The 15,114-nt window shown below is 42.7% G+C and overlaps 1 protein-coding gene across 1 annotated transcript in view; it reads left to right on the top strand.

Annotated features, from left to right (window-relative positions):
• LOC110472089 (protein phosphatase 1 regulatory subunit 14D) overlaps window positions 1-14,316 on the top strand; it is a 17,525-nt gene extending 3,209 nt beyond the window's left edge. Inside the window, exons 2-5 of the mRNA XM_077784161.1 lie at window positions 6,778-7,112; window positions 11,179-11,274; window positions 11,460-11,492; window positions 13,482-14,316. Of these exons, the coding sequence (XP_077640287.1) occupies window positions 6,930-7,112; window positions 11,179-11,274; window positions 11,460-11,492; window positions 13,482-13,550 (381 nt within the window). The 5' untranslated portion in view covers window positions 6,778-6,929 and the 3' untranslated portion in view covers window positions 13,551-14,316. The remainder of the gene's footprint in view (window positions 1-6,777; window positions 7,113-11,178; window positions 11,275-11,459; window positions 11,493-13,481) is intronic.
• Window positions 14,317-15,114: the final 798 nt, after the last annotated feature.

Raw genomic sequence — 15,114 nt, forward strand, 5'->3', positions numbered from 1 at the left:
CTGGCAGAATTGTGCCTAAACACTACAGTTTGGTATTTTTGCCTCACTGGCAATAATTTAATCTACCTCAGCAGTAGTGTTGTGTTACAAAGAGGTCACAGATTTCCTGCAAGCCTGAAGGACATGATGTCTCTTCTGCTTGTGCCAAACAATATCAGAGTAATGTAATTCCTACAAACACAGAACTAGGAGGATTCATTGATTGGCATTTCTAGTGTCTTCTGGCACTTAAAAATATTTATGAAAGGATGAGCCCCTTCATAAGATGACGAAGCCTAGCCTTTAGAAAAGGTGTTTTATTGTCTTTTACTCTTAGCAGAAGGCTGTGCTAAGTTCTGCTGCAAGGTTTTCTGCTGTTCACTGTATCTTTATAGTCACTTCAGATTTAGTTATATTCAGTATATTCAGTAACAATAGCACAGTTTCTAAATATGCCCAGTTTATTCTGGAGGAATTCAGTAATTAAATTTTAATTGAGACTGGGCCCAAGACCAAGGATTTCTACTAGAAGCCCCTCACTGTGGCAGCAGCTCTTCTTCCAACTTGGAACTCAATTTTTGCTCTCCTAACCTTAAAATTCCATTACTGATCTCATCTTCTGCAAAATGAATAAATTCCCACAGCTTCAGCTGAGACATGTATTATTCATGTTAGCATGAAGGGGAAGTAGGGTGTGTGATTTTATCACTTGGGAGTGTTTTTAAGGGGTCCTGAAACATTGAGTCATTGTTAACTTTTGTCTGTCTTTGAAGTGTCTGCTCTCAGTCTGGAAATAACTATTCAGAGGATGACTCAGGAGGGGTAAACCACACAGTAGTTTAATATTTGACTAAGATTAAAAGAGGTCTTGGACACACATGCCTTGTAACAAATGCAGTGCAGGAGCCTCCATCTGTGTGATTGTTCTTGAGACCACAGTACCTTTGGCAGCTGGATGCTCACCTTCCAGGAGGAAGAGACTGCAACAGGCAGAAAAGTAAGGAAGACTTGATTCAGGTTCCCCTTTGCACTGCTGTGCAGCCCAGCTCCATGGCATCATCATCCACAATGACTTCCTCTCAGCAGCTTGTCCCACTGCTGCTGCAGATGAATCCATTCTGCTGTGTTTTCCCTGGGAACCAGTCCATGTGTAATTAACACTTGGGAGACAGGTTTGCTTGCTTGTTTTGTTGTATTTGCCTCAGGTTAAACGTCCTGGTGTGGTTTAGGGGTGAGACCCGGATGCAAGGGAGGGCACAAAGATGTGGCAAAGGAAGGAGACAGGAAGGGATCTCATCAGGTTATGACTAACCACTGGTCCTGCAGAACAAAGCAGGAGAAAGGATGACAGCCTGCTGAGTCCTCCTGAGAGCCATCCCCATTGCATCGAGGTAGCTCTGGGGAAGAGAGTTACAATGAGGGTATATTGTTTCTTTGGGGATGTTCTCGTCTATGGTTTCATGGCACTGGTTTTTATTTTAATGTGTCTGGTCAAGGTAAACCCTTAAAGGCAGGAACAATGGGAAAGGAAGAAGTGGAAACAGTGTCTAGACTAGTTACACCAAGAAAGTATTTGCATTTTTGTCCTGTCTATGCTAGGTTTTTACAGGGAGATAGGTATGAAAATGTGAAGCAAAGAACCTTCAATTTGCAGGAACTAGAAGAAACTTACATTTCCCAGTGAAGTTCTCACAGAAAACTTGGTCTGTTCTTCACTGCACCTGTGGGTGGAACAGGATCAGTCATTCTCTATAGATTCTCTTCCATTACTTCCTACAGCAACCATATCCCCAGAAATCTTTCAACACCTTCACACCAGCCTGGAAAATTCTGCTTTCTCCTCCATTTGCAGATGGCAATTTCCCTGCAGGTGTGAGCAGTACAGTCCCTGCAAATGGAATGGTACCCTTACAAGGGGACTAGGTCATAATAAATTTATTAGTGCAAGAGCTGTACAGCCTCTGCAAGCCTAAAATGTTAAAAGCAATTGGAAAACAAGGAAGATCCCCTTCAACTATTCAGACAGTGCTTTTATTGTCTCCAACTCCACCATTCAAAGACTTGCTGAAACTTCTGTGTTACATGAAAACATTGATCATGCTATCTGTGTCTCAAACCTCTTCCTCCAGGGAAACAATAGTGTAATGAGGGAGAGCAACAAACAAGAGGGATAGAAACAAACAGCATAGGCAGGTTTTCAAAGATCTCCAATTATTTTGGCATCTAATTCATGTTGTCAGCTTCACCTAAGTATTCAAGGGGAAGGGGGGGGTCTTCTTCCTCAGTGGAGATGCTTACTCAACCTACTACCTCCAGCCAGTCTGTAGATGGACACAGAGAAGGAAAATTGGTGTGCTGAAGGAGTGGGTACAACTATTTCTCATTTACCCTTCTGAACTGCTGATGTGACATTGGCTTTTATGCTTCTGTTGATTGCCAGTAACTGAGGCCAGAGGAACGGCAGGTGGGCAGGCCAGCTCACCTGACCTCTTTATTGCTGAGACCTCTCTATTCTTGGGACAGTGCCAAATAGTTCAATTTGGGTCAATCAGTCAAATTGGGAAATGTTTTCCTCTGGCACTTCTCATTATTCCTTCCCAGTGCCCTATGCAAGGTGAGCCTGTCCAGAGAAAAGAATAAGGCTGATTACTGACACCTGGCTGAAGAATGTAGAGGCTTCTCAGCCTGTGCTGATGGGAAGGAGGTAATGCTTCTCAGGTGAAGCTGGGGACTATATGAGCTGGGTATCCCATCCTGCTTCCCTATGTCTCCAGAAGTTGAGGGTGAGAGATGATGCATTCTCCTTCTACTTGCTAGAACTCTGGGGCAATGATCCAGACATTTTGCTTTTCATGCTCCCATGGAAAGACTGAAAAATAAAGAAAGTGGATAATGGACATCAAGGTGCTGGGTGTACTGGGGTTGATTGCTTAGGGCTCTGGATTTTTTAAATCTCCAGTCCTGGTTACACTGTCTTATTGCACAACATTTTTTCTGTGCCTATTCCTGTTCCCAGGAAGGAACAGAAGCTCTTTACCTTGTGGTGTCACTGTAGTATTGATACAGTCACCTCTGCTGGCTTCTCTGGTTTAATTTGTGTTAACCATCATACCTGCAACCACAGGGAAAGTTATTATTTTCTAAAGCAGGTGGAGAGTGGCTTCTGCTGTCTTGAAGGGAAATGTTCCTCACTAGGCTGGGACTCAAGGGAAAGGGGCCAACCTGGTTGTGTGGAAAGATGAGCTCGGGCCCTGCTGAATTATTAAGCACACACCAGAGTCATCAGCTCAGGAAGAAAGAGAAGCACCATCTTAAGTCACAGGTGTGGGATGGAGATTACTAGCTTCAAGAACAGAGGAGTGTAACTGGATCTGACTCATGCCCTTGCATGCTCTGCAGCCTGGATCAGTGTCACAGCTGTTTGGTACTATGATGCCTATGCTCAGCTTGGTTTGGTGGCCCTCTCTGGCACCACAGAGAGTCATAAAAGTCCAGCTCCACAGTACTGAATCCTCCCCTCCTTTTAGGCACCTCACTTTTAGGGTAGGCCTAGAGGATCAGCAACCCCAGGTCACACACACACAAACAGAGGCATAGTGTTTCTTTCAGTCTAACAATTCAAATATGTTGGCCATGGTTAAATGCCCTTTATTCACCAACATAAAGGATATGCAGATTTGCAGAGGAGATGATCACAAGCAGCTGCAGGTCCATTGGAGCTTACATGTGGACAGCTCTTGTGAAAAAACAGATTGTTTGATTAGATGACTTAGTTGCCCAAGTATGTGTGTTCACTCCAGAAATTTTGCTCCAGGTTGTATGCCTGAGGCTATAGGGAGAGATAACTAGGTAGAAAATAAGATTCCATCTCCCAGCCATGTCTGAGTTTCTGTCCAAACGAAATGGTGAATGTCTTTTTTTGTCCCTTTGGCCATGTGAATCTTCTGTGATGCAAGCAAAGGACAGGATGGGGTGTGGCACTATGAACGAAGTCTTGAAGCTGCTTGTTTTTTGGTGGCAGCTGGCAGGTGGCTGGTGCACTTGTAGGAGATGCTGCCTCATTCAGGGGATCAATATCCCCTACCTTGAATGAGACACCCAGTCCTGTTCCTGCAGGAACTTTTGCCACACCCTCAAGGATGGATCTTGCACTGGTTTTGCTTCTTCTTGCTGTAATCATAGATTAAAACATTTTATTACTGGAGGAGGCCTACTTTATCAGTAAACATTTGTTACTATATTGCCACCTTCTTATTACAACAAATTCATGACTAAGCTGAAATAAACCAAAGCAGTATGATGAACATCCTGTAATCTGGCTCATTTTGGTTTGCAGCTTTCCTGAGAGGACCTCTGACATCCTCTGAACGCCTTGTTCAGCTGTAGGGTGGCACTTATTGAGCAGCAGGAGGGCTTGTGTCCCGTGTTTGTTCCTTTGTTGATGGAGTACAGGCTGTGGGGTGTCTGTTACTCAGAGAACAGGCCTCTGGACCTTTTCAGATGTGGTATCTCAGCTCAAGTAGTGTTACAACTTAACAGCGGTTCAAGCTATCTGAAGAGCCACTAGAGCACGTTATGTTCCCTTTTTCCTCATTTTCACAGTTCTCCTGAGACTTCTGGATCCTCTACTTCATAAATTAAACCATACTGGCAGAATATGAACAGGCCAAACCCTACCTTTCATGTAGAGATTAACTAAACTGCTCAAGAGTGCTAGAGTTAGTGCAGGGGATGGAGGAAAGGGGCTTCCCTGCCAGCCCTTCAGCCTCTGCAGATGTTTGGGGTGACTCTGGTAGCAAGCAGATTCTCCTTTAAGCCTGGTCCTCTTTCTCTGCTCTTAATGCCAGCCTCTCTGGATATTCTTGGGACCAAAGAAGTACAGTTTCACCCGCTCTTTTCCCCCTTCAAATATGTCAGTCCTTGAACACCAAAATAGAGCACTTCTATTTGGAGATAGGAATTTATCTCCTGAATGTGCATCCTTTGGTCCAGACTTACCTTGTGAATATCTGCCCATTTAAAGCCATATTAACCTTTGAAAAGTCAATAGTTGTAAAGGCATTACAAGTTGTTCAATGGGTTTTACAAGGTTTCCACTAGTTAAGAATCACTGAAGAATCTGCACTCACTAAGTATGATACAAGCCTCTCAACACAGATTTTTCTGTGTAACTTTGATCTAAATAAGGAAGTTTTAGGAGTGGAATTAGAGCAGGGATACAGCAAAGCAGTGAGGAAAAATGGGTAAAGCTGCTAAAATTAAGTAGCTAATAGTTGTCTTCTGAACAGAAGTTTTAGGCTGTCAGAGAAACAGGGGAGATAATATCAGTTTCAGGTATACTTTAACACTTTATTCTTCATGTACATGAAAGCAAATTGCAGAATTTCTCATCTGGAAAGGATTTTTAATTTTCTTTTCCCCTCACATTAAGAATGAAAAATGCTGTAATGTCCCTGCTCTTTTTTCTACTACCCTGTGTACAAGATTTTTCTGGCTGGCTGTACTGCCATCCCTCTGGGGACAGAACTATGCCAGGAGACTGGGCAAGCTTTTGAGAGCCCAGCCCCTCTGCAGACTGCCTCATGCAGCACCTTTCAGTCAGAAGTGTTGGTTGCTTTTCCTTTGGCTTATCGAGTTCTGGGCCTCCAAACTGGAAATACCTTAGCTCCTGACAGCAGAGGATTACTTGCTTTTTCCATATGAATCATGAGACAGGGGGTGCTTGATCTTCTTCAGGATGGAGGGTCTCAGTTGGTTTGTCCATGTGGTGGGGCAGCTCTCTGGGCAGGCTGCTGGAGGGCTCTAGGAACAGTTGGATAAAGAGTTGTGACAGTGTCTGGAGGGACACTGTCCCAGTAGCCTGGCACCCTGTGATCACAGCCAGCCTGATTTCTGTTCCTCTGAACAGAACAGCAGTGTGCACTTCTCACACATATTCTTCTAAATGTTATATGGCAATAGTGCTGCAGACCTTTAACCAGGTGGGGAGGAACTGTAAACCAAGCATTGATAATAGATAGTGTGATAGCCATTTATGATGACTCAGCAGGTAAACCTGTTTATCATAAATACTCTTCTGTGGGAAGGAGATGGTGCTATATCCCTAGTGAGGTCTTCCCCTGCAGTGCCATCACATCAAATACTGTACTTTTTTGAGCACAGATATTTTATTTTATCACAGAATTTCCTTGCTAAAATAGTTTCAAATTCATGTTACTGGGATTTCTACAGAAATTTCTGAGCGAGCTGGACTTTACTTAGAGAATATAGAACAAAAAATGGAACTGCTGAGCTCAACTTTGGGTTGCAGTGTCATTTCCTGACCTACTTCTATAAAATAATGAATGAGCTGCCTGATTCCAGAATACTTCTTATCTGTGCTGGGTCCAGTGCATTACCTGGAAAATGCCAAATATACCATCTCAAAGGGAGCTAAACCCTGTAGCTGCAGGCAGTTTTCAGAGTATGAACTGCAGCAGATTCAATGCATTATGTATGTATCAGCCCTCTGGAATTGCACATGCATGTAAGTTATGCCTGTAGGAAAACAGTAATTTAAAACCTCCTTCTTCCCCACCTCTTGGACCTGACTTGTGTTAAATATTAACAAACATGGTTCATCAATTCCCTGGTTCACTTGGCTTCTTTTAACAACAGATGTTATTACAACAACTCTGCCTACCTCCGTGCTCCTGTCAGCACATCTGATGGTGAAACACAAGAGTCTGCAGCTGTAACTCTGCCTGCAGAGCCTGGCTGCTGCCCCAGCTCTGTGACCACCCCTAACTCTCTCCCTAGGACCACCAATGCCTCCCACCTTTGGTGCCTGTAACTAGCTTGTACTGGAGGACACTGGTTGCAGAGAGGCTTTGGTTAAAGGAGACAGAGAAAAGGCGTGAGGGAGCCCCGAGGAAGGTGAGCTCCTGCTGTCAGAGGAGGAGGCGGTGAGGATGGCCAGCAACTCCAGTGCACTGCCCCGGGTGACTTTCCAGACACCAGAGAAACCTGGGGAGGAATCATCACACAGGAAACTGGGCAAGCTGACCATAAAGTACAACCGCAAAGACCTACAGCGCTGGCTAGACCTGGAGGAATGGATCAACACCCAGCTGCAGGAGCTGTACCAATGCCGGGTGAGTAGCTGGGCACATGAACCACTTGCTTGGCAGGTGAATGGATCTAGAGGCCTGTGTGCTGGCACAGAGGTTTGCTTGCTCTGCTTCACTGGAAGTAGTTCCTTTTCTTCAACTTCCAGCAGATATCTCCATGCCCCCTCTGCAGCACTCTGACTGGTGTGTCGGCAGGCAGGGAAGCTTGCACTGATGCAATCCAACTGGCTTTGAACTGCCTGGGGTTGAACCCACTGAGGGGGTGTAGCTATTGCTCAGCATGAGTAGCACAACCTAGAGAGATGTATAAACCCAGGATGATTCTTGTTGCTGAACTCCATGTGGTGAGTGGCTTTGTAGTGAGTAGTATCTAATCTAGCTGGGTTAGAGTGATCAGGGTATCATACCCTGTTCCTTTTTGACACAACAGTGAGGCTCTACCTGCTATTTGAATAAGACACTTAGGAATGTGCTGTGTCTATAACTGTAGAGTCTGGACACACTACTGGCAAGAGGGAAGATTGGGAAAAAAACCTCTTTGCTCAAATGTAGAGATCTTATGCCTCCATTTTCACTAATCCTCAGAGCTGTCTCCCTTGCCTGAGCTTCCCTTTGGACCAGGAATAGTCCCTCCCAAATTCTTCCTGCCTGCCTGGAGAGCTGTCTCAGTAGGAAAGATCTAGGAGTGCCTGTAGCACCGGAATGGTACAGGTTTTTACTTCAGCTGTTGCATTTTTTCACTGAGTTAGTGACGTTCCAGTTCCAGCACTGTCTGGATATATTGAAATTTTAACTCTGTACTATCACTTCTATTCATCTATTGTCCTTAGCTGCATGACACATGCTGGGTGCTTTCAGAAGCAATAGTGTGTTCTTCTGTGTTTGAGATCATCCTTTGGAGTGAAGTACAGTAAAAGATGAAAGACTTTCCCCCATTGTACACCATGATTTTATACACATTTAAATAGCTTTAAGGGTTTTGCTTTTCTCTTTAGGGCAGTGGCTGATACAGTAAGAGAATACAGCTTTCTTGACTCACAGAGGATCGAGAATCTCCATTTTCAACAGATGACACAGATGGGTTTAACAAATTGTGTAAAACTGCTTATTTATGTCCTGGATGGGGATGGACTAAATGAACTCCAGGCCCTTTCTCTCCTGTATTCTGTATTTGCACCCCAGTGCAGTGTTAAGCACACTTTTGAGATACAAGGAAATAAGAGCTGATGATTGTTTAGAGTCTTCCGCTCTGAGCATCATCAGTTTCAAATTGCAATCAACAGTGAAATGGACGTGTTAGAACAGGCCACAAATGGTGGGTGCTATTTGCCACGATGGTAGAAAGAAATTTTTGTCTGTCCAGGCTGATTTTTCTGGGCCTGAGAGTTATAGAATGATGTCACTTTCACAGCTGACGATGCAGACTTCAGGAACTGCTTCTAAGTCTGTCCTTGTTATTGTTGTTGCTGTTGTTTTTATTATGATAATCATTATTGTAATAACTTTCTGTGTGACTGTTTCATATTTGACATTTGTGTGGGAACGTGCCAGATTCTGATGCCATGTTGGGAGATAAAAATAGATCATTTCTGTTTTAATTTATGCCTTATGCAAAGAACAGGCAGAAAACAAATATGGAGAAAAAGGTCCTTCCTTCTGCTGCAAATGCATGGCTCCTCTGAAAATAAGTATATTACTGCTTCTGTTCTGTTAACTGCTTTAGGTTTCCCAAACATAGCTTGCTCAGTAAAAATGACTAATCTCTCCAAGTTAGTTTGAATGTCTAGTTGCTTTCTATAGCTTATTAAAATGGTACTAATAAATTCTCATCTTTATCTTAGACCTCTTGATAATGCATTATGAAACATTATACAGTGCACATGGGAGCAGAAGTTATCAGCAGACCCAGTCAGGCAAAATTCAGTGTGTCTGAATGTTGCTACATCTGAAAAGTGCTAGCATGGTAGTCCTGATGAGTGAAAGGTGTTCTAAAGATTGGTAGTGACAATATTGCTTCCCAACCATGCCTGCACTGGCATTTAAGGGACTTTGCCTGGAGCTGGTAGCTCAATTCAGAGTCCTCTTCCTGCCTGTTGAGGTTTGCTAGAGATAAGCAAGGAGAATGGCTCTTGCTTTGAGTAACAGAACATCTTGCCCTTTGGAGAATCACTGCAGTTTTAAAGAGTTAAATTTTTGTCACTGTTTTTTCTGAGACAGACAAGAAGCACTTGGTATGACCAGTAACATGACCCAAGATGGAGTTCTCCATGTGCTACTCTAACTTGCTGAAGTGTAGATAGACCTTTTCACTTGCAAAGGTGTCAGAAAAACAAGTCAGTTTGTTATCACTTCTGTTTTCCAGAGAATTAAGAGCTGTTTACTGTCATCAGAGTAGCTGCCCAAAGGGGATTCTTCTTCCCTGCTGCAGAATCCCAGCAGGCACAAGTGAGAAACCCAGCCATGTCCTTATAGGAACAGATTGCCAGTGTATTGCCCTTGCTAGCATCTCTTCAGCACAGCAGATTTCCCTGCTTCCTGATGTATTCAGGCCAGCATAAGAGATTTGCTACAGAGATGGTTAACAGGATCTCTTCAAATACATACATGTGCCACAGTAAATCACTTGTAATCACAGAGATGTCCAGCAGGTCATCCTGCTCTCCTCTATGCATTGTGACAAGACTATTTAGTTGCCCTGCTTCTTTGGGCTTCCTTGTAACCATCGACTTCCATTACAATTGTCTCTTTGTTATCTCTTACTTTGCTCCACCTGTCCTTGGCAGTGCAAAGTTCCTGGGTATCTTCCAGAGATTCAAATGACAGCAAGGTTATCTCAAACATCATCCCCTGATACAGGGAATGTTTACTGTCATGAGACTTTTTAGCAACAAAACAGACTCTGATTTTTAAGATGATTCTTTGCATATGAAATCCAGAAGAGCATCCACACCAGGACTAAAAAGTACAGGGATTTCCTACCCTATCTCACCCTCCCAGCCTACTTGGCTTCTTAACTAGAGACAAAGTCAGACTGGATCAACACCTGTTTTCTAAAAAGTCACATGAAAGCTATTACTTTTAAGAAGAAATACTGTGTGGGTCACAGTGCAATATATTTAACTCTGGTTTTTTATTTATTCTTAAGTCAGCTGTGTATCAAAGCTAAATAAAGGCTTTCTAATTCCTCTCTGGCTTGGTATCAGCGATTGCGCAGGAAAAGTTTCTTTTTTTCCTGTAAGTATTACCTTGAATGTTTAATGTTTTACATACACATCCATAAATGCCACAACCTAGCAATCAGGAATTGTGCTGTTCACCCAGTAGCCTTTATCTTACTGATTACTATGCCAAAATATCACTATTGTTGTGTTGTGAAAGATTCATTTTGCAGATACACTGGAAAAACACAGGCTGCTTTCCTTGCAGAGATTTGTGAAGCTAAAATGTGTCTGTGATCAAGTGCACAAATGTTTCCAGCTAACACCCCTATGCAGTACAAGGTTATTATTCCAGTCACCAAAACTTGGGATGCCTCTTACATTAAACAAGACTATTATATCCCTCTCATATATATTAAACTGACAAAATATTGTTAGGTCTTTCAATAGCATCAGTTTCTCTCCATTACTGTAAAAAGCCTTAGTGTAAATACAAAGTAGGTGAGTACAATTAACATAAAAACCTAAAATCTCCTTCTATTATTTATGCCTTTCTAAGATTAAGCCTGTTGGAGTTCTGTTTGGTGAACTCTTCATGGAGAAAGGGTGTCACAGGCTGGTATACATAGCACTGCAGTTTGATATCCTTGAAAGGGTCTTCCAATGATGGGTGATGATCCCTGAGCAGTGTAGTGGTTGGAAAAGATGAAGAATATGTACCTCAGGATGTGTGGCTGTAGCAGACACTACACAGGGGCTGAAATCCATGCGCTCATTACAAGAACCTCCCTTTTTTGAGATTATTTATATCTTGGCCTCAACTTTGCAGCATAGCTTTATTGTAGCTTAGCTGCTTAGTTCTTTAAAGACGGCCTCTAGAGTTCTTAGAAGTTTGAAGGTTAATTAACTCTGGTGTTTTTTTTCCTTTTTAGCTAAGGGAGGAAACAGAGGCAGCAGCTCCTGAACCACAAATTGATCTTGAAGATCTCCTGGAGGTCCCTAATGAAGAACAGAAATTAAAACTACAGGTCAGATAGAGGCACTTGGTGATTTTAAGTTAGTGAAGTTTTCTTCATAAAGATTAGTGGCATGTGGGGTAGAGAATAGGTGTTTGTAGTGTTGCATGATACTTTCTCGTGCCTTCCTTTTTGTAGGGAGGGGAGAATTAGATCAACTCATAAAATACTAAAATGGCAACTCCTTGTTTTTTTAGGAAATCCTCCATGAGTGCTCCAGCCCCACAGAGGTGAGTGAAGCACCATATAAATTTACATGTATACATGTTATACTGTTCTGTTACAGTGTCTTTGCTGCTGCTTGGCTGAGTAGCCAAGACACTACCGTGCTGCAGATTTGTTTAATCATAATGGGAGGTGTTTGCCACTTTATTCTGTGATTGTAAAATTACATATAAATGCACACGAATGAGCTGAAGACAGAGCACTAGAGCAAATAAGGAATTATGCTTTACAATCAGAGGAAGTTCTTTCCATGTTTCAGACATCCTAAGCTGATCAGTCTGAGCTGCTATTTGATCCTCAGTGTGGAAAAGCCATAGACAGTGTTGTAGCTCATGTAACCATTTTTACACTGTTAACTGAATGTATTCTTAGCTTAAAACACTCTAGGGTTATGAGTGACAAGAATGTAGAATGGACTGGGCAGATAACTGCTGAGCAGTGGCCATGTAGGTTAGTTTTACATATGGATGTTTTTCCTCCACATAATTTTGCAAGTTTTTACTTTGAAATAGTTAAATCCCACAATGTCCAGACAATTGGAGGCAATACTGTGTGTATACACCACAGAGGGATTGCCTTTGCTGCATTGCAATCCTGTGCAAAATGTGGTCCCCCATCACTGCTTCAGCCACATGCATTGCATGTGAACATTCTGCTTGCACATCATCCATCAGACTCCATGTGTTGTCAAGCTGATGTAGCTGTGCAGTGATGAACATACAGAAAATCAGATGAATGCACGACTTAAATTCAAACACTGAATCAATATTAGTATCACTGAAATTAAACTGGGCTGTAGCAATCATCACAGACACTGTCCTAGCAGGGCTTTCAGCAAAGCTGGCAATATGAAATGATTTTCAGAGTGTCTGAATGTCAGATCTGAGGCAAGAATCTCAAGCGGTAACTGAAGAGAATTCGCTCTGCTAAGTCAGAAGCCATGGAAGTGTCTTGTGGGCAGCACAGTAGCTGCTGAATACAGATCTGCTCTCCCACTGGCAAAAACACATACTTTCACCTGGGGATCTTGAATCCAGTCCCCTTGAAAGATCACAGCAGTTTAACTGCAGAAAGCAGACAGGAAACTGAAAGGACTGACTGAAAAGAAAGGTATGATCCTAGGCATTTACTTCCAGAGCATGTTGTGGCAACCTCTGATCACTCAAGTGAGGACGCTGGGCTTCCACACGGCACAAATGGTAACAAGCTGCAATATTTCCAGTGACCTTGCCTATTTACAAGAACATGTAGTGATGTCTTTGGGTAAGAAAGGCTGCACACCTCTTTATGGGGACATTACTTACCATGCAGAGGGTAAAATTTGTGCTAGTTGCATTGCCTTCTACTTGGAATAACCAGATAGGCCAGTTTAGTTCATAGTCCTTGACTGTGTCAGCAAAGTAGTCAGGGTTTGTCTCCATTAACTGCTCATCTATCTGCTCTGCCTATTCCTGAACCCCTGCTCAACATTATCATTAGTCCTACATGTTTTGCTCCACCTCTTTTCTGCCAGCCACTTCCTTGTAGAACTGGCACAGCTCCAGGATGGTTTGCAATTCACAACATGGAGCTCTACTGGTCCAACAAGAGGGACAGCTTGCTTTGCCCTAGATTGGGAGGGCAGCAGAAGTGGGCAGGAGGTTATGGTGGCAACAGGAAGCAGTGGAACCTAAAAGAGAACAGCATCCTGAGGTCATCTCACAGTGGGAAAATCAGGTATCTGGAATACAGAAATCAGGCTAGCTCCTGAGGAGAAAGTAAACATGGCTGCTCCAAACTGAGATGGGGAAGGGGAGGAGCTTTTAGACACTTCTCATTCATCACAAGGTCACCTTTCCTAAGCTAAAAGATAGGTTTTCTCAATATATGTCAAAACTTTGGTTTCTGCTCAATGTGAGGGTGAATGTGGGAATGATGGAAACGCCATAGTACTCTTTGGGCTGGTGAGCGCTGGCATTGATACGACATTCTTCTTCACCCAATTCTTCTTGTAGGACTTCATTACAGAATTGCTCAGTCGATTGAGAGGTCTCAGAAGAGTCACCAATCCTCAGAAGAAATGACCTTGCTTACATAGAAAACCCAGCTCTGGTTATAAGGAAACTTGTATCTTCCTGACAAAAGCCAGGATCAGCAACAGAACTTCTGAATATGTTTAGGACTTCTTATTATTGAGAAATATCACCAAGTCTGTGAACTTTGTACCGGTGGTTTGAAGTCTCCACTCCTTCCAGATCTACACACACAGCAGGGAGCTAGATTGTGCATTTTCCTGATTCTTAAAGAGTGTGTTAACCTGAGGAACAGGACAAGATGTCCTGCCTTTAGATTCTTCTAGGAATTTCCATGCTGGCCAAGGAGCACTGAATACAATTCTCAGGAGCTCATCAAGACTTCTTTTTTTTTTGTCCACTGCAAGGAAAACAAGACATTGGTTATCACTCATTCATCAACATGGAAAATCAGCCACTGTTAAGCTGCACCTCATTTCAGTTTGGCTTGAACCCAACTGTGATCTCCTGCCTGTTACTGCTGTACCTGACTCTACAGCATTGCACATACTTTGTAAGTCTTAATAAGCCTCTGTTTTTTATGAAGGTTGGACAGAAAATATACTATAGTTTGGGTGCACCTGGTCTACTTAAGGGGAATTTTGTGAAACACCTGTTAAGACTAATGGCTATTTTTTTTTTCCTTTTTGTGGAATTTAAGACTTAAAACTTAGAAGGCTTTTCTAAAGGAACAAGGTCTGGGAATGATTTTTGTCCTAGTTTAAAAAGATGTTGGAAAAATACTTATTTTATATTAAAACAGAGAAAACCATCCATACACTGCTTGATTTTGCTCTTTTAGATTCTAAAGAAAAACCAAAGTAATAAAATACCTGCTCCCAACTTCCCTTCAGGGAGCATCTCAGAGTGAGTCTTCTGCAGACAGGTGGGTCTCAAAAATGAGCAATGAAGTAGGACACAGTACCTTGCTGCACAAATTCTTCTGGCTACAACTAATATTTGCCTGGAAAAATACAGAGGAAACTACATCCAGCCTCTCAGCAAGTCAGTAACCTGACACATGTGACTAGGAAATAAGACAGCAAACAGAGGCTGATTGCTTAGGTAGAGCGCTCTCACATTATGTATGCCCTGTCCCTATGTTGATACCTGCCACACAAACACAAGAGATGAGTCTGAGTCACATCCAGAGGAGCTCCTACAGTGCAGAACATTCAAGGCTAGCTTTTGAGTACATCTTTTGTCTGTTTGGTGAGGCAGGGGCAGAAGGGACCAACTATGGAACCAGAGAGACATGCAGGTTAGCTAACAAAGACAAACAAGGATACTTGGGCTGGACAGGTAATATCTTAAATGCATTAGTCTTTCCATCTTTATCAGTAGCAGAGTGATGACTGCTATCTTGTTCTTCCCTCCTATTTTCCAGTTGTCAGTGAACAAACTGTAGGTTGTGTCCTCTGAGAGGACAAAATCCAAGCTGCAGTAACAACTGTGATGCAAGGGCCTGCTTCCTTTTACATGCTTTTCTTGTATCTGACTGGTATCTACACTGAACTGGAGAAATGGTCTGTCTTTATCAGGTCTGATATATATCTTTGATAGTCCTGGGAATATG

The sequence above is a fragment of the Lonchura striata genome, chromosome 6 (assembly GCF_046129695.1).
Source record: "Lonchura striata isolate bLonStr1 chromosome 6, bLonStr1.mat, whole genome shotgun sequence".
Taxonomy (NCBI): domain Eukaryota; kingdom Metazoa; phylum Chordata; class Aves; order Passeriformes; family Estrildidae; genus Lonchura; species Lonchura striata.